We start from the raw sequence: 19,040 nt of genomic DNA, 5'->3' as shown, positions 1-19,040 counted from the left end.
GACCCTTTCCCGCAAGTTTTGCAGGTGCTGCGGTGGTACTGGATTGCTTATTGGCTTCAACACCTGCATGCTCACAACTCATTTGGTGTGAAGAGCGTTTGCAAACTCGGCAACTTACAGGAAAGAATTGTTTCAAGGTGAGTTGACGTTCTTAGCTCTTCGAGGTTTTCACTTTGAGTTGACAAGATTTCATCAGTCTTCTCTTCTTTGCCAGGTTCCGGTTCGTTCTGCCAAAAAGCGAAAAAACAGTGATCTATCTATCTGGATGCGATTTCAGTGGCGTACCTTAAGTTGGTCCGGAATTGTGTCGGATGTCTTTTTTTCTTCGTCTCGCACAAGGTCGTGGTGAGTGACAGCTTTTTCCGCTAACTCACTGGTCACTCTCTGCACAATGGCTTTCAGAGCAGCTGCCGCAGACGCCGAAAGCAAATCGCCGTCCTCGTCTCCAACACCGAACGAAGCTCTTGTCGACAGAGCCGGTGATTTGGACGAGGCTCTGCTTCCCGCAGCTGGCGAAGGCGCATATGGCGAGACTTTTCCATTTCTCTCGGATACAGCCGGTGAACTTTTGCTATCTTTCAACGAAGCCAACGAGGCCCTGGACGTGTTTTTGCTCGAGCTATCTGCGGCGATGTCAGCTGGAACGGTCTGGGACTTGAAAACCTCGGGAAGTGGAGCAGGTGAAGCGCTCCTGCTGCTATGTCTCTTGGCGATCTCGGCTGCCACAGCTGGTGAGGAATGTCTACTAGCCTGACTTATAATCTGTGCTGGCGACGGGCTTCTGCTAACATGCCTCCTGAAACTACTCAACAGCTGCCTAGGAGAGGATGCTCTGGATTCTACGTCTGCATGCGCTGGTGATGGTGCTCGAGACGATGCTTTCGACTCTGCAGCAGAATGCAGCACCGGTGCCGGCGACAAACCTCTAGACTCGAGGGTGGTGGTCTTTGGTGATGAACCTCTGCACTCGCAGACCAGTGGCCGAGGAGCGGGCGATGGTGTCCTGCTGCTAAGTCTCCTCAAAGTGGAGTTTGCACTCTCTTCCAACTTTTCCTGACTGGCAACCGGAACTTCGGCCGCAGGTACTTCGGATGGCGGCGATGGAGCTCTTGACGAGGCTCTGGATGAAGCTCTCGACTCGGCGGCTAAGGCTGCCGAGGCAACGAGATCGTCGGGAGGAAGAAGCTCTTGTGAAGCCGCGGCGATCGGCTCAGCGGCAGCAGTGCTTTTCGGTGTGGAGGCTCGGGAATCCGTGACGTTTGGCTGTGGAGCCGGCGATGGTGTTCTGCTAAGCCGCTGTCTCCTCGCCGAGAGTAACGAAGAGGTACTAGTGAAGTTTATATTCACTGCTACATTCCTCTCCTCCAACTTGTCTATCACCGATTGACAGGAGTAGCAGAGTTGGAACTCGGGTGGTGGCGATAGAGCTCTGATCAATCCAGCAGCAGTGGAAGTATCCAAGGCAGGCTCCAGGATCTCGGCCTCCAAAACTTGGGCGGTTTCCACAACCTCGGCAGTGTCCACTACTTCGGCAGTAGCGGAGGAATCCAAGCCAGGCTCGGCGAATTGAGCAGCAGCTGGGAAGTCCCCGGAGTCGAGAGTAGCGGCGGATTGCACGTCACTTCCAAGTTGCGTCGCGATTGAATCGCTCGTAGGCCGGGGCGAAGAACTGGAATCTCTGAAACTCGGGACAATCTGTGGCCGTGGAGCCGGCGAGGGCGATCGAGCAGCGACTTCTTCGTTTCTCTTCGCTGCTGCCAAGGCACAAGAGGTGCTTTTGTTGCAATTCGCCGCTCTCACACTCTGCGCGACGTTCCCTACTGCTGTTTCAGTGCTCTCTTTCGATGCTCCACACCCCATTTTCCACAGAAAAGAAGAATCTTTGCTCTCGCGCTCGCGCTAGAAGAAGATGGCTCCTTCTCCTTCGTTCATCGTGCCCTAAAAACCATAACTAACTATCGCGCGGCATTTTTCTCTTTTGAATGCCAGCCGTTGGATAGGAGCAACGAAAATCTTCCATACTAGGAGAGAGCATATTCTCCGGGGTCACCTACCCACATTTAGAAAAGCGCGCCTTACGGATAGGATTTTTAATCCAACGGTCGATCGCGCGGCGCATTCCGGAGTGCCCGATCGTGCGGCTGGGACGAGCTGACGGTACGGGTACGGCAGACCCCTTCGTTCTGCCGCATCCTCAGTGCTCGAGGCTTTGATCGTCCGTCGCCAGGGAAAGGAAAGCTACCTAGGGCACTGGATCTGGAGCGCACAGCAGCGGCATTGCCAGGGCCAGATCGATCTTGCGCGTCGCGGCGGGCGGGAGTTTGTAGCGCGCGGCCGAGGTTTGTAGGAGAGAGAGGGATTTAGCTGCTAGCGCGCTGTGTTGGCGGGATCTCTCCGGCTCCGGCATGAGAGCGGCATTCTAAGGCTCTAGAATCTCAGCTAGGGCTTTGCGAGCGCGCGATTCTCTTTGTCGGCACTCCCCCGGTCTTTCTCGAGAATCCTGCCATGGCGACGACAACGGCCTCCCCAGAAGCGGCCATAGCGGAGGCGTCGCTAGTGGCGGATAGCGACATTGTCCGAGAGATTGGGCTGGTTCTCAACAGCGCCGACTTGTCCACCACGTCCATGAGCGACATAAGGGCGGTGCTGGAGAAGAACTTGGGGGTGGAGCTCGCCCACAAGAAGGATTTCATCCGGCAGCAAGTCGATGAGTTCCTGGCACACAACACGAGCCTGGGATCCTTGGTCAAGGGCGACGAGGAGGCGAATGCCACTGCTCCGGCGCAGGAGGAGCAGCAGGGCACTGCCGAGGATTCGCTTCCAAACGATCAGGAGCTCGAGCAATTCAGAGAGAACATCGAGCTCGCGATCGAAGACAGGTAACTCTCTTCTTTTCTAGTTTGTTTTGTTTTTCTTTGTTTTGTTCTTTTGGGTTCTTAATGCCGCTCTTGTGTTGCAGTACTCCCAAGGAGAAGAAGAAGCGGGGAGGACTTAACAAGCTCTGCCGTCTCTCGCCGGAGCTCCAGGCAATTATAGGAGAGGAATCCTTGCCTAGGACCCAGGTAGGCTTGTTTTTCTTTTCCTGAAAGCATTTTTTAAGCTTGCTTGCATTGCTCGTCTCGTCGTCAGGTGGTGAAGCAGCTCTGGGTTTACATCCGTGCTCACAACTTACAAGATCCCGAGAACAAGCGGAACATCATTTGCGATGATCCCTTGCGTGAGCTGTTTGGGACGGACCAAACTGACATGTTCCAAATGAATAAGCTTTTATCCAAGCACATTTGGACTATAACTGAAGAGGGTGAGTGTTTTGGCTTTTGCGCGAGTCAAAATGGTGACCACAAAGATTGTTTCCTTGATTGTGCAGGGGCCGAAGATTCGGAGCCCAAGACAAAGAGGCAGAAGAAGGATTCCGGGAAAGGGAAAGCGTCGGGATTCCTTGTCCCATCTCCGATCTCAGACGCCCTCCAAAAGTTTTTTGGTACTGGCGAAAGCGAGGTGACGAGGAGCGAGGTCGTAAAGCGGATTTGGGACTACATTAGGAGCAACCAACTTCAGGTAGTTCTCAACGACAAAACTCTCTCTTTTCTCACTGCTTTAATGTTGCGTTTACTTGTGCGCAGGATCCTACCGATAAGAAGAAGATCCTCTGTGACAATAAACTACAGGAGCTTTTTGAATGCGATAGCTTCTTGGGGTTTACCATGCCCAAGCTTCTGGCCTCGCACTTCGTGACATCCTCCTGACTGACACAACCGGTAAGCAATTTCATCTGCTTTAGTTCCCAGAAACTTTGTCTAACGTCGAGCTTTCCCTGGCAGGTCACAATAAGGTAAAGGATATATACACTATACGTCCTTGCTCGCGAAGCTACAAAACACTCACACAGCAGACAGGAACTCATAGGTACGTGAATCGTGATCTTCCTCACGACATAGTATATTTATAATTGCAGATAGACAGACTTCTGTTACTACTACTGAAGCTTTGTGCTGCTGCTGGTGGCTATTGCTCCTAAGAGAAGCATTTCAGCTCACAGCGGCAGTAGAACACTGACTGTAATTTCTATTAACTTTTGTATTCATTCTTGGAAACGAAAGACTGTCTAGAGGCTCCGGGAAGATAGAAACGATGGATAAGATGCTGGATCTCACACTTTCTGGAGCTGCCAGAGCTGATCAGTCAGCCGATCGGGATGGCAGTCTTGGACGTCCAGAGTGTTCCCGTTTGTGTTTGACAAGCACAGGAAGATGTTTGTGGTAAGAAAACATATAAGTGAACTTCCTATTCGAAAAAAAGCATAGAAGTGAGAATCTTACCACTTCCTTGGGTGCTATTCCATGACGCAGGTAAAGACCGCTCCTTTCATTCATCAGAGCGAATCCAAAGCCACCATAAGCATCCTGGAAGCGGCCCAAACGAAACGATTGCTCCCAGATCTAAACAACAGGAAACGTAAATGTGAGACAGAGAAACGAACAAGAAAGGAAGAACGAAAACCTGAGCGTCGTCCCCATCCTTTAAGTTTGCTAGAATCGCAGACCCATTCTTGTCGATTGAAACAACTTTGGAAGACGTTGAAACGATTCTTAGCTTCTGCGATGACGATACTTCATCAAACACACCAACAAGAAGAAGGAGAAGGAAGAAGACAACCATGCTTTTGCCAAAGGAGAAGAAGCCCTTGTAGAAACAAACACAAGAGAAATGCTTGAGGAAGATCGAAAAGAACTGGCTGCGAACTTGGAGGTGAAACACATTTTGTGTTTGTGTCCTTTGTCCTCTCAAGGACAAAAATATGTGATCGATGGATTTTTCTTACTTCTTAGGAATAAAATCACTCTAAAGTTAAGACAAAAGCGCATTGAGATATGTAATCAATGGATTTTTCTTACTTCTTAGGAACACAATCACTCTAAGCATCTTGTGCTATGCTTGGGCCTTCTTGAGTGAATGTAGCATCCTGTTCTTGTTCCTGGGCTTGAGACTCATCTGGCTTAGACCCATGCTTTGCAGCAGCTTGCACCACTCTGTCCTGCACGGCTGTTGTTGATGGAGAGGTTGCCAACTCCAGTTTACTTGTCCTGGGCTGTCCTCCAAGCCACTGAAGAACAACTCTGAGTGGCGCTTGCAAAACTCTGGACAAAACAAAAAACAATGCAGAGACTTTTAGAGCTGCAAGGGAAAAAAGCTCCATTTCTACCTCAGATCAGCGGCAAAGTCGTCTGCACTCTCGTATGACTCAAGTCGTTGATAGATTAACTACAAAAGAAGCACCGGTTATACAAAATTGTCGCTCGAATCAAATCGTTTTTCGGTTTAACCTGTACGATAGCAATCACTCCAAGCAATTGAAGAGTTTTCTCCCACTCTGCCAAGATAGATGGATATTACCAATGGAGTAATTTCTTTCTTCTTACCAGACAAAGCATAAATAGAAGCAACAGATCCCTGCATTCAAGCAGCGTGATAAGAATAGGATCTTAAGAGCTTGAAAACATAACCACTGACCACAGCTATAGCAGCTATTCCAGCTGGTTTGAGTTCCTCTACAACTGCCTCGGTTTCCTGGCACGACAAATCTTTGTTACCGCACAGCAGGACAACTCGCGTTGAAATACGAACCTCCTTAAGAATTCTGAGTGGTGTTTCTTGTCCTCCAGGCTTTTGTCCTAGGCCGGTTTTCAGCCAGGCAGCAAATCCACCCTCTAGACGATACGATCTCTACATGCAAAATTGCAACGTCAGTGGGAGAGAGAGATCAAACCGGCGATGCCTACTCTTATCCCGACTTTTCTCAATGCTTTTGCAATTTTCTTCGATTGAGTACCATCAGCGTCCATGACAACAACCTTTGAGGTGGACTGTATTGCAGTAAGAAAGAGTTAGAAATGGAGGTTTAGATCCGATTGCTACCCACCGTGACGTTTCTCAAGTTGCAAATCAAGGTTGCTGTTAGCAAGCTATTTACATCATCTGCACTTCTCAAGAGATCTCGCACAGGACGCTCTACCTGAACTGAAATTTGTATGCATCAGGAATAAAGATATATGCATATATATCCGCTTACCTCCAGGCCAGTAATGCTCGCAAGCTTAAATCGAGCTCCTCTTCTGACGTCCGGAACACCATCTCGCTCTTTTAATTCCTGGAGTTTTGGCGACAGAATGAACACCCCAATAATCAAGAGTTTGAGCTAACCTGCGGCCGTACGTCGACGAGCACAACCTTCTCCTTTTTAAGCATGTCAAACACAGTATCTGCCGAAAGATCGCCAGCATAACCACCATACTTCGAGTCCCAAAGTAAAAACCTGGAAAAGCAAGCCACTCGATTTCTTTCAGTGTTGCATTTACAAACTTCTTACCCCAGGTAAGCACTTCCACCTCCAACCAGAAATATCGGAATGATAGGATTTTCGGGATCAATACCCACGGCTTTTTCCAAGCTCACAGCAGCATCAAAAGCCTGTGCATTGTTCCAAAGCATGAACTAGAGAGAGAAAGAGAAATCATAAAATACCTGATGTAGTACTGAACTCAATGGCGCAAAAACGTTTTGCTCCGCACTGCTCAAGGCGTTCTGTACTTCCGATGGCGCAGAGCCTTTCGCTAAGCTGTACACGTCCGACACAGCATGGCCAACTCCTCCAACGCCATTCTTCACGAATATGACGACCTCCTTGAGCGCATTGTTGACGGGAGTTCCAGTCCGAAAGGGACTCGTAAGATCTATCGAAAGACCGGGGGGATTCGACGACGGCTGATCATCAACCTTCTCGCCAGCTCCCTTTATCACCCTCAAGATGGATCCGTTGATACTGTCATACGCGTCCTGGATGGAGTTCTCAGCCTTGTTTATAGATCCTGTGATGGAGTCCCTGATCCCACCGAAGAAGTTCGCGCCACTCTCTTGGATTGAGGACAGTGTGCTCGAGACATCCTCAGCCGCGCCTTTCAACGCATCGGAGGCCTCCTTCGCGGCCGAAGATAATGGATTTCCACCCAGCTCTCCTCCATCCGGTACGTCTAGAACACCACCACCTTGGCTCTCTTCGCCAGGAGCCAATGAAAAGTCTGGTATCAAGTCATCGCCACCTTGGGGTGGTGCTTCCAGCTGAGGAGCTTCCACTGCATCACTGGAAAAAATCCCGGGCTTGGGCAAATCGCTGTCACTGGCAACCTCTGGCAAATCCATCGCTCCAGTCCCAGAAGAAAGACTAGAGGCATCATCTCCTGGAAAATTTGATGCTCCAGCACTGGATGAGACATCATCGGCAAGTACTTCATCGACGAATCTCAAACCACTGCTGTGAATTCCCTTGTTTCCTGGATGAAAGCCCTCCATCTCGCGGCAAGCTTGTCCGAGCTAGAAGCAAGATGACTTACAACGGCTCCATGGGCCGATTCCCAGGAAATCTGCGGATTTAGCCATGAATTTCGTGCTGGACAACGAGCGAGAGAACTTACCTGAGATCCTGGCCCCCGACGCCACACCGGGTTTGTAGAGACTGCAATTCACAGCAGCAGTAGCAGCAGTGGCCATGGCGCATTCTTTTCCTTGCGCCTCAGATCATCGTCCCCATCCCATCGATCGAGGAAGAGCTCGAAAAGACCTCGAAATAAATCCCAAACGCTGACGTGGAGTTTGGTATCTGGCACTGCCCAATAGGAGCCGTGACTACGTGGCAGTTTTCCACACCTACACGAAGGCCGTAGCATACACATTGGCTAGCAAAATGTAAGTCGTTGGATGCCGGGGATCGACGGCCGAGATTAGTCCTGCGGCTCTCTGGGCCCTCTCTTCGTCCCCTTGTACGATACAAGACGAGAGCAATGCTCTCCACGCGACTCCATCGGCCTCGTACGGCATGTCTAGGACGAGTTCTTGTGCTCGATCGATCTGGCCGGATCGTCCCAGGAGGTCAATCATACAAATGTAGTGATCGATCACGAGGTTCACACCAAAATCCTTGAGAATTCCCCGGAAAAACGCGAATCCCTCGTCAAACATCCCGCCATGGCTGCACGCCGACACAATCGACACGAGGCTCGCGAAATTGGGGCCGATTCCTTCGAGCAGCATCCGGAAGAACACCTCTAGCATCGATCCCAGCTCGCCAATTCGCGCGTACCCGTGGATCATCGCGTTCCACGCCGTCAAATCCCGCCTGGACAGCTCCTCAAAGATGGAGCTGGTGAGGGAGATATCCCCACACTGGGCATACATGTTTAGCAGGGCGGTCTCGATTTGGGGGTGGGATTCGAAACCCCGACCTCCCTCTGTGATGCGGCGGTGGATCTCTTTGCCCTGCTCCACGTCGGAAAGATTCGCACAAATCTCCAGCGCCACCGCGAATGTGACTCGATCCGGGGACACATCCATGGCGCGAAATAGCGCCAGCGCCTCATCGTTTCTATCGTCCCCGGAATATGCCGATATCATCATGTTCCACGAGACAACGTTCTTTTGGGGCATTTGATCGAAAAATCTCTCCCTTGCCACGTCAATCTCTCCAAGGTTTATCAATCCCGAAACCATAGAGTTCCACGAAACCACGTCCCTCCGTGGCATTAGATCAAAGAATCTTTCAGCATGGTCAAAGTACCCGTTCTGGGCATATGCCGCTACCATGGCATTCCAGCTTACCAGATCTCGCCCGTCCATTTTCCTAAAGGTAATTTCCGACTGTTCGATCTGGCCATTTTGTCCGTACGCCGCGACCATCACGTTCCAAGAAAATATTGTCCACTTACACATTCTTGAGAATAGGGTTCTTGAGGAGTCCAGGTCGCCATTCTGGGCAAACGCAGCGATCAAGATGTGCCAAGACACAATGTCCGCCTTTGGTAGATCGTCAAAGAGCTCCTTCGCGGCGGCCGTATCGCGCGCCTCGGCCTCGGCGGTAAGAATCGCGTTCCAAGAAACGATGTCGGTCGCAGGAAATCTCTCAAACAGGGCTTTGGCATCGAGGAAGCGGCCGATCTGGACGAATCCGGAGATCGTCGCGTTCCAGGACACCAGATCCCGCTCAGGCATCGCGTCCAAGCAGCGCGTCGCCTGGTCCATGTCCCCGATCGATGCGTAGGCCGTCAGGATCGCGTTCCAGGAGACGATATTTCGGCACGGCATCCTCAAGAACATCGTTCTTGCCCAGTCCAGCTCCTGATTCTCGCCGTAGCAAGTGATCAGGATCGTCCAGGAGAAGACATTGGCCTCGGGCGAGAGATCGAAGAGAAATTTCGCCCGAGGCAGCTCGCCGCTCTCGGCATAGGCAGCGACGATCGCGTTCCAAGACACGACGTTCCTGAGCGGCATCCGGTCGAAGATCTGGCAGGCCTGGAGGAGATCGTCGTGCTGCGCGCACGCTGTGACGATGAAATTCCAGGACGTGACATTCCTCTCCCTCATCGCATCGAAGATTGCCAGGGCGCGGCGGAGATCTCCGCTGTGGATGTAGGCAACGAGCATCGCGTTCCAGGACACCACATCCCTCTCCAGCATCGACGAGAAGATCCTCTCGGCGTCATGGATCTCGCAGCTCTGGGCACAGGCCGTGAGCATCGAGTTCCAGGACACGAGATTCCGGCACGGCATTCGCTGGAACAGCGCCCCAGCGTGGTGGAATCCAGCCGATTGGAGCGTGGCAGCGAGAAGGATCGTCCAGGAATAGACATTGCGATCGATGATCCTTTCGAAGGCAGCGCGGGCGTCTTGGATGCTGCCACAGTCGCCATACATTCTCACCAGGAGATTGCCCAGGTAGGTGTGGCGATCGAAGCCATAGCTGGCGAGATGCCCGTGCAGGTCCCTAGCGTCTTGGAGAGATTTGAGGCTCCCACACTCGCGGATCCTTGAGGCATATGCCTCGATCGTATACATTCTCCAGCTCTTTCTAACCTGAAGTTTATTGGTTATGGTGACCACATGAAGGCTTATAAGTTCAACAGCCTTTCCAGTTCAAAAATCTTCCCCAATCATGATGTGTGAGCCTCTGACTTATCTTACTCCCAGTCTTCCCACAGCCATCGAGCCCCCAGTCAAGTGTCAACAGTTTGTGGCAATTAACAATGACAGAGAAGAAGACAACTCTGCTTCTAGGGTGGGAGCACTTGTAGCACTATTCGGTATTGGAAGTGCAACTCCACTCTTACTACTGGAGGCACTGTGGCAGCTCACAGGTCATGCAGCCTCGGGAGTGCATGACCTAGGGGAGTTAGGCTTAGATGGGAGTACTTAGCATCCTCAACCTCACAGATCTACCAAACTCCACAAGCTCAAGCTAGGGACCATGCCCAGATTGATCCTAGCAACTCCGATGCTTTTTACTATCCTTCTGCTCTTCCAACATTAAAGCAAACCATCCTCAAGCTTCCTCCCCAGTTTTTCAACTACTCTTCTCTGAAGGGCAAGATATTCTAGCCCCCAAGAATTTGCATGAAAGCTTTCTCCAGTCCAAAGTGATAGCAGCGACAGGCAGCTGCAAATTTGGAGTACTCATCCCTGATGGAGAATGATACTTCAGAGCTTGTTGATTTACCCGAAGTTAGGAAGCCAATCAAGATGATGTGAATTTTTCACATGGACAGTAGTATTGTCAAATATAAGGCCAGATTAGTAACAAAAGGTTATTCTCAGATTACAATGAAATGTTCTTTATAGTTGTGAAGATGCCTCCATCTGCATGCTAATTAATCTTGCTGCCCAAGAGCATTCAAAGTGGAGGAGCTTGATGTCACTACACCATTTCTCTATAGCAATCTCAATGAGGAAGTTCATGTTCTTCAGCCAGAAGGATATATTGTCCCAGGCCAGGAGCGCCAGGAGTGCTTAAGAAGGCTTTATATGGACTGAAGCAATCTCCAAGGCAATGGTATGCCAAGATGAATAGTTATCTCCTTTCTATTGGCTTTCTTTAACACTTCAAGTGACACAAATGTCTATCTACACAAGTTTAAAAGTTTGATTTGCTCTATATGTGGATGACTGTCTCCTCTTTGGTCTTACAAGAAAAATATCACAACAGTTTAAACGTGAGCTTCAAGCACGCTTCAAGATGGTGGATCCCAGCCCTGCTTTTTTTTGCTTAGGCATTAAGATCTCAGGCAATGCAGCTCAATTCAGCATTAAGATCTCAACATAAGGATATGGAGGAGATCCTTGCTAAGTTTGCATTAGCTGAGTTGAACCCCCATGGAAGCTATACTCCATCTCAGCATGACACAAGCACCTCAAACACTTGAAAAACAAGAGTAGATATATAGTAGTCTAGTGTCTTTTATGGTGTCTATACACCTATATCTAGTGGTTGCAGAAAGTGGCTAATCCATGTGGAGAGACATGAGTCTTCACTGGTTCATTGTGTCACACATAAAGTTGGTTTTGACTATTTTGAATGGCAATTGATTGATTGGCTGATTGTGGTTATAACCGTGAATGGCCCACTAGTTCACAATTTTTTTTTGATTGATGCTAAAGGGGTATTTGTGATTTTCTTCATAAACATTTAATAAATTTGTTCTTGGACATGAAGAGGAATATTTGAAACACTACATACTTCAATATCATACTCAAAATTTTTTATAAAATGCACTTTAATTCATTTTGGAAAATCACTATACATTTTTCCACAAATAATTAAATCTCCAATGCTCAACTCTTTTGCGGGAAGCATAAGCAAACCTCCAATGCTCAATTCCTTTACAAAAAGCATAAGCAGACAACTTGGCAACATGGGACCATACCTAATCAAGTGCCATTGTTTAACTATGTTAGAATTGCTAGATGCTATTGTTCAACTGTGCTAAATTGCTAGAATCCAATTGTTGCAATCGCTAGAATTATTTAGGGCACAATTTAAGTTTTTTATTTTTCTCTGAACGCATTCGGGCAGTCAAGACCAACAGTACATATGTACATTTCCATTGTACGGTTTCATCTTTCGTTAGATGGTATTGGAGCAATGCCTAGAGAGCGAGAAGAATTCGAAACCGTAGGATCAGAGCAACACTTGCTAGGGTGAATCAGGGCCTCCGTCTACGTAGACAGAGGCATGCCCTAATCAAGTGCTCTTAGAGGCACTGGACGACTAAGAACCTGGACCTAGACTTGAACGAGTGGTGGGATTGGGCATCTGGCAGCCATTGTTCCTACAAATCTGCCTCCAAATCCACCACCTCAAATCTGACTGTGCACCAAATCCCTTCAACATCCTATTGCATTTTTCTATAGAAGCAGCTTCATGCACTCGTGATGGCTGAAGGGGACGACCTCAAGGATCATCTTGCTGCTGTGCAAACAATCCTAGATGATCTGAAGGATGGGGAAGCAAATATAGAGGATGAAGAAGAAGCAGAACTGGTGCTCATCACACTTCCTCTATCCTTTATGCTTGCTCCCACATCCTTAAGATCATTTAGGATTGTTCGCACAGCAGCAAGATGATCCTTGAGGTTGTCCCCTTCAGCCATCACCAGTGCATGAAGCTGCTTCCATAGAAAAATGTGATGGGATTTTGAAGGGATCTGGTAAGCCTGTTTCATGACCTCCCATGCTTCCTTTGCACCCTTGCAATGCAATGGAATTCTCGCCCCTCCAGCACTGCGTGGAATTTGCCCAAGGCTCTCTGTTTCATAGATGACTACAGTCGTCACACTATGATCTACACTATGGCTCGCAAATCCCGATCGTTACACTACTTCCAGACTGGGAGAAACACAAACTGGGAAAATGCTTAAGCGATTGAGAAGTGATGATGGAGGCGAATTCACTTCCAATGCTTTCAACCAGCTGTGTGAGCAAGGTGGGATTGTGCGAGAACTTACAACGCGAGAGACTCCACAACAGAATGGCGTAGCTAAGCACAAGAATCGCACGCTAGTGACTTTCCAGTGGTTTAAGCTTCTGGTTTCACGCTGTCTTGACGGCGAACAACCGGCTCCCCACCTCTGCGCTCGCTGGCATCACTCCTGAAGAAGCATGGAGTGGCAACTGGCAAGAACCTACAGTTACGCATCTGAGAATATTCGGGTGTGAGTGTGATGGAATGCGCAAGAAATTGGACCCCAAGAGCCAGCAGGCTGTGTTTGTGGGCTACAGCCTCGATCACAAAGCCTATCGTCTCTGGAATCCAATCACGAAGCAGGAGATCCTGAGCAGAGATGTGGTTTTCAACGAGAATTCGTTTCTTCCTTCCACATCCAGACCTACCCTGACCGAAGAAAATGACGTTGAAGCGGAACAAGACCAGTTGACTGTCGGCACGATCACTGTGCCGCTACGCATCAACCCGCTTCTACTCCAACACCACCAATGCCGCCGCCTCCTCCAAATCCTCCACGCAGATCGATCCGCACAAGGCGGCCTACTGAGCGTCTCATCGAGGCAATGGTCTCATCTCGTGCAGCTGGGACTCCTACTGTTCCGAGGGCCTATGGAGAAGCCATGGCCTCACAGGAAGCGTCTTACTGGCGTGTAGCAAAGGAAGCCGAGATTTCTTCACAGCACAAGAACGAGACACATGTTCTTGTTCCTACTGTGCCTTCCAATTGCCAGGCGCGATTGGTGGCGAAAGGATGCTCGCAAGTTCCTGGACTTGACTACAACGACACCTTCGCTTCAATGGTTAAGCATTCTACTCTTCGTTCCTTGATTAATTTTGCTGCGGTGGGAGACTTTGATCTGGAACAGATGTGACCACGGCGTTTCTTTATGGCGAGCTTGAAGAAGAAATCTATATGGCACAGCCAGAAGGATTTCTAGCCGCTGGAAAAGAGGATCATCTCTGGCTTCTCAAGAAAGCTGTCTACAGCTTGAAACAAGCACCGGTACAAACGCTTTGACGATTTTATACTAAGTGTGGGCCTTTCCCGTAGCGAGGCAGACCCGAATCTTTATATTTGGGTGGACGGTGAATCATTTGTGATCATCGCTCTTTATGTTGATGATACTCTTGTCACCCATAATCATTGCTTACTGTTTCTCCAGGATAAGCGAGATCTTTGCAGCCAATTCGAGATGAAAACTCTTGGCTCCCTACTTTCTTGGCATGGAAGTTGTGCATGATCGCTCTCAACGCATCACCAAGCCAAGTATATAGAAGAGATGCTGGCCAGGTTTTCTATGACAAGCTCTAATCTAGTGGCGACACCAATGGAACCAGGCTGCCAACTTTCCCGAGCCATGTCTCCTGAGACAGAGGACGACAAGAGAGCCATGGACTCCATCCCTTACAGACAAGCTGTTGGCAGCCTCATGTATCCAGCTGTTTGTAGGCGCCCAGATATTTCTTTTGCCGTGAGCAAAGTTAGCCAATTCCTGGCTAATCCTGGATCTCAACATTGGGCAGCGGTGAAACGCATCTTCAGGTACCTTTGTGGTACTACTTACCTTGGATTGTGCTACCATGTTCAAAAAGAGCCCCTCCAAAGAAATAAGAGAACCTTTGGGAGTTAAGGTAAAGTATTTCTCCCTAATTTTTATTTAAGTCCTATTTTATACCACTTCTTAAAGCTTAAATTTTCTTCTTTTCCTTTCAGGTGATTATAACATGTTGTTATGGAACTCAGGTCGTGGAGGCTACCACGTCATACGAGCAACCACAAACGTTTATTTTAGTCATTCCATCAAGAAACCAAATTCGATTACAGTGGAATTTGGTCAAAAAGTGTTGACCAATTGAAGTTCGTTGAAGTTAATCTTGACTAATTCTGGAATCTGGACTCCTCGTCTCCGTCTTTCATTCTTTGCTAGATTTGTTTTGGGGGTGTGCTCGGGTCATACTGGCTTGTCAAGGCACGGCGCGCTAATTGAAAGAGGACAGAAGTGGTGTATTTTTTCTTAGATGATTGCGTGCTGCAATAGGGCGGGAGCGCCACAGCAGCGGCGCGGTGTGAAATGTGCGTTCTAGTTTTTTGCTTCCACTGGAATTTTCAGGCAGCCAAAGAGCGAAGAACTCGGAGATGGTGAAGATGCGCCAGCGTCGTCAGAGTGATGAGCTTTCGAGGCTGAGGGACGTCCCCACGAAGGCACAGCCAATAGCGATTCACCAAATCTGATTAGTTTGTTTTTTCCTTCTACTTGCAAACTAAAACAAACTCTTGATTAAATTCAACGAAAGCCAAAACTACGCAGAGAAAATCAGACAAATAAGGTTTATCAACACATAAACAGGGGATCAAATCAAGATCGATCTGCTTTTGTTAACAAAATCATCTTCGCAATCCAGTCTGTAGCCAGAATCTCTTCCACCTTCAAGCTTGCCAATGGGAATGGAACAATCTCTTTTGCTTTAAGACATAAGCTTGGATCACGGGGAGCCTCATACGCTGCTAAAATCTCCGCAAACCCGTCAGCTGGAGTCAAGAAACCATCACAATCTCTACTGAGTTGAACCTCATGAAGATTTCAGTCTCATTGTTAGGCTCTCGATGTGTACAAAAGTTGTTATGGTGGTAGTAAACAAAAGCTTGGCTAAACTCGCTGAAGTCGATCTTCCCATCTTTGTTTGCATCTTGCACATTGTACAACCACATTTGCAATTTTCTGCCGTTGTTGCCCTTAATCCTCTCTGGGTTCAGGCAGTTCTTGAACTCCACCCAGTTAAGAACCCCATCACCATTTTCATCACAGGCATTGTAATAGGATTGATGATAGTGTTCTGGCAATAGGAAGCCAAAGTTTTTGTATGGGATTGCACTCGGTAGCATCATCATCTTCCAATCCAGATAATCCATGGCATACTCGAACCAGCCCAAAACACCATCCCATCCTTGTTTCTGTCTTTGCGTTGCCAGATGAATTTGTCGCGAATGTCATGCGGCTTATCAAGCCAAACACCAGCTTGCAATATTGCCATCTCTATTTACGTCCATCTCATCAAGGTATTTTCAAGCAGTCACCCTTTCGAGCTCAGTCGTAAATTACGATAATAAGGACCTTCCCTTGCTGCAAGAATTGAGGTTCCCATCAACATACCTGATCTTGTTATTTTACATTCCTTGAGTAACCATGGCCATCACCACAATCAAATCCATACAGGGTTACTCGGCATAAAACCAAATGGCCGTTTCAACACAATTAGAACTAGGAATCTATTTAATGGAATTTATTTTCCAATAGTTAATACATGTTTTTAGGGCTCGCAGCTCTGGGCACAGGCCCTGAGCATCGAGTTCCAGGACACGAGTGCCATGCCGGCATGGCATTAGCGTGGTGGAATCCAGCGGATTGGAGCGTGGCAGCGAAAAGGATCGTCCAGGAGTAGACATTGCGATCGATGATCCTTTCGAAGGCAGCGCGGGCGTCTTGGCAGTCGCCATACATTCTTACCAGGAGATTGCCCGGGTATCGAAGCCATAGCTGGCGAGATGCCCGTGCAGGTCCCTAGCTTCTACACTCGCGGATTCTTGAGGCATGTACATTCTTTCTAACCCGAAGTTTATTCCATATTAAGCTTGTTAAGGACAAGAAGATTCAGCAAATGACAGTTCATACTCCTCCAGATCATATACAATCATATGATCTCGCTGCATTGCGTAGCTAAAGATCCCCATGATTGCATCGCCCTCTTCGTCCTTGATTTCTAAGGATGCTAGCTCAGGACAATAAAACTCACGCAGCTGCACTGTGATGAAGTTTAGTTGTTTAACCTGGTTTAAGAAGAAAAAGAAAGAGTTTCAAAGCAATAAAAATGGATGGGTCTTTTGAACTTACAGTAAAATCGCCACCCTCGAAGTGAAACGTGATTGGATTGAATCGTGGTCGGGGCGTATACTGCCGTTGCCCATCTGGGGCGTAGCATCCACGCCCCGTTTTCACGTAGCCCAACTCCTTCTCAAAGTACTTATTAATTTCTTGGATGATTGGCTGGTAAAGCTGATTGATCAGAAATGTACTTTTCGTACCGGAGTCAAAAACCACATAATTTGATTTTCTGTAGGTTGGTGGTCTAAAGTTCTTCCCGTTGAAGGATATAGATAGCAACTGGATCATATACTGTCTATCTGGTCTTGCTCGCATTTGGTTATAACTCCATTCTCCCAATTCCCTAGAACCAAGCATAAGGTACGGTGTGTCTGCTAAACGATCTAAGTACACTAATCCCTCGTACCTATCAGTCAGGCAATAAGCAAATTTTCTGATTTGAAACTGATGTACCAAACCAAAAGTCCCTTGGGCAAAGCCTACAATGCCATCTATCGCTGTCCAGTCTAGAGAGTCAAAGTTTTCCAGCCCTGTCCCTACCCCTAACATAACAAATCTAGCATCCCTCTGCTCCGGATCATCTGTTTCCAGTTCTATCAAATCTTCAACCATAATCCCTGTAACTGAGTGATTTCCCATGTAGGACACCTTAAATTTGCATTGTTTGTTGTTGTCATTGCATCTAAAGGTTAAACCGTCTGGGCACTCAGTGCACGTTATGACTGTCCAGGAAGAAGATTGTTCTACAGATCTGTGGATCCATGTTAGAAGGCTTCCTGTGTCGAAAATCAGGGTTTCCATTTTGGCATTTCCCATGGTGCCACGTTTCAGGTGCATCACCAGCGGATTGCTTTGGACAGGAATTGGCACACGGTCCACGATCGCCAAAGCCCGAAGGTGGTCCTGCTCTGGATTGTGAACAGAGGCATTTGTGGCTGGCCGGATTGGAATAGGTGTCCTCTTTGCAGCTGTAAAAAGGAAGAGGAAGCAAAGCAGACACAAAGGTCTGGCGAGAATTAGAGCCGAGGAGGAAGCCATGGAAAACGGAGCGTGAATGGTAGAGAGGAAGAACAGGTTGAAGGGCAGACTAGCTTGAAAGCACGCAGGCCGACGTGATGCAAAAGACAGCAGTGTGTGTGCGCCGATTTGGAGCTTTCGCTGCTCCAGACGTTGCGATAAGCTCCAGAGCTCTTCAGCCTTGGATGGACGCTGGTTTTGGCTGCTGGAAGAGTTTGGTTTCCTCCGGAGGCTGCCTCTGGAGCTTGATCAGATTCTTCTTTCTTCGGACGGCATCGCTGCCTCTCCGCTCGATCCTCCTGCCGAAGCTTCTCCCTCGCAATTCACTTGGGTCCTGGCCTGCCAAAGATGCTCAGCAAGATTAGATGAAAGGTCTAAGAGGATGCCGATTACCTGGCAGTGTTCTTGGTATTAATCGCACGGGTTTTCCAGAGTGATCTGATGACCCTGCTCGTGAAGCACTCTCCTTGATCTCTCCGGCAAGCTAGCCGTGGTTTCCTCGGCCTTTTAAAGGAGTCTTCCAGCTCCTGTGAATCGCACACTTTTAGCATGACCAACCAAACTTGTTTGGTAGCAAGTGTCGAAGAACACTGATCGTACTCTAGAAGAAAAAAAGTTGATTTATCGCTCTGGCTATAAACTCAATCACTATTCATTCTGGATCATCTGCTTCAAGAGACTTAAAGCGTCGGTTGTTCTACTGTATGCTATTGTTCTTTTAGAGATATTCAAAATTAATGTTCTTGAGTACCATCAAGACCTCCAGCTTGCGAAAGCGGAGAGCACCCCTTTCTTCACCATCTCTAACATCAGCCCATACGCTTCATCATGAGACCTGCAAAGAGCGTCCACCGAGTGACCTTTGAAGCACAATCCTCTAAATCTCACTCTCCTTTCTCAGATCAATAGAGCTTCTTTGTCCCGGAAAAAGAGAAAAGAGAGATGTACGTTGGCTTTTGATCACGGGCAACTTACCCACCATTGTTTCAATCTTCTTCCTTACGAATAGGCCTTACAAGAAGAAAGAAACAACAATACATTTAGAAGAATAAGCTAAGTTGTGAACATTGAGACAATAGCGCATGTCGCTCACCGACGGCCAGACGATTCATGCGCAAGGATGTCGTAACGTGTGCTTTGGGCTTTTCTGACCACATTATAGTTCTGGCGTCTTTTCGGTGACACGCACTGCAACATATCCCTGGTCGCACACACACAGCTGTTCAGGTCCATGCAGCTTAAGTGCCCGTTTAGTTTTGCGCTGGCCATTCAGACTCGAGAGAGAGAATTTTTGGGAGTTAAACAAAATGACAACTACC

General features: G+C 48.3%; 4 protein-coding genes across 7 annotated transcripts; 1 reads left to right on the top strand and 3 right to left on the bottom strand.

Moving 5' to 3' along the window:
* Nucleotides 1-273: 273 nt before the first annotated feature.
* Nucleotides 274-1,860, bottom strand: LOC9657183 (flocculation protein FLO11). Its single transcript, XM_024682604.1, has one exon. The coding sequence runs from the start codon at nt 1,858-1,860 to the stop codon at nt 274-276; it is 1,587 nt and encodes a 528-aa protein (XP_024538372.1).
* A 258-nt stretch (nt 1,861-2,118) lies between these two features.
* On the top strand, nt 2,119-4,099 carry LOC9656439 (upstream activation factor subunit spp27). 4 transcript variants are annotated; one of them, XR_002993269.1, is made up of 6 exons: nt 2,119-2,879; nt 2,960-3,062; nt 3,130-3,558; nt 3,624-3,758; nt 3,822-3,906; nt 3,964-4,099. XR_002993269.1 is itself a non-coding variant. In XM_024682735.1 (6 exons), the coding sequence occupies exons 1-5, from the start codon at nt 2,506-2,508 to the stop codon at nt 3,744-3,746; spliced, it is 963 nt and encodes a 320-aa protein (XP_024538503.1). In that variant the 5' UTR covers nt 2,121-2,505; the 3' UTR covers nt 3,747-3,758; nt 3,822-4,084. The 4 variants fall into 4 exon arrangements, 2 of the variants coding, with proteins under 2 accessions (XP_002977839.1, XP_024538503.1); XR_002993270.1 differs by having other exon boundaries at nt 3,960-4,099; XM_024682735.1 differs by having other exon boundaries at nt 2,121-2,879; nt 3,130-3,301; nt 3,368-3,558; nt 3,822-4,084.
* Nucleotides 4,100-4,870: 771 nt separating this feature from the next.
* LOC112349069 lies at nt 4,871-7,415 on the bottom strand. The gene is made up of 12 exons (XM_024682734.1): nt 6,523-7,415; nt 6,368-6,468; nt 6,202-6,313; nt 6,071-6,148; nt 5,921-6,013; nt 5,781-5,864; nt 5,626-5,724; nt 5,512-5,568; nt 5,421-5,451; nt 5,325-5,371; nt 5,204-5,262; nt 4,871-5,138 (listed from the first exon to the last, which is right to left on the bottom strand). The coding sequence occupies exons 1-12, from the start codon at nt 7,345-7,347 to the stop codon at nt 4,916-4,918; spliced, it is 1,809 nt and encodes a 602-aa protein (XP_024538502.1). The 5' UTR covers nt 7,348-7,415; the 3' UTR covers nt 4,871-4,915.
* A 286-nt stretch (nt 7,416-7,701) lies between these two features.
* Nucleotides 7,702-9,504, bottom strand: LOC9656438 (pentatricopeptide repeat-containing protein At4g02750). Its single transcript, XM_024682603.1, has one exon. The coding sequence runs from the start codon at nt 9,502-9,504 to the stop codon at nt 7,702-7,704; it is 1,803 nt and encodes a 600-aa protein (XP_024538371.1).
* Between the last annotated feature and the right edge of the window lie 9,536 nt (nt 9,505-19,040).

The sequence above is a fragment of the Selaginella moellendorffii genome, unplaced genomic scaffold (assembly GCF_000143415.4).
Source record: "Selaginella moellendorffii unplaced genomic scaffold, v1.0 SELMOscaffold_35, whole genome shotgun sequence".
NCBI lineage: Eukaryota > Viridiplantae > Streptophyta > Lycopodiopsida > Selaginellales > Selaginellaceae > Selaginella > Selaginella moellendorffii.
This window is presented reverse-complemented; position numbering and strand designations above follow the sequence as displayed.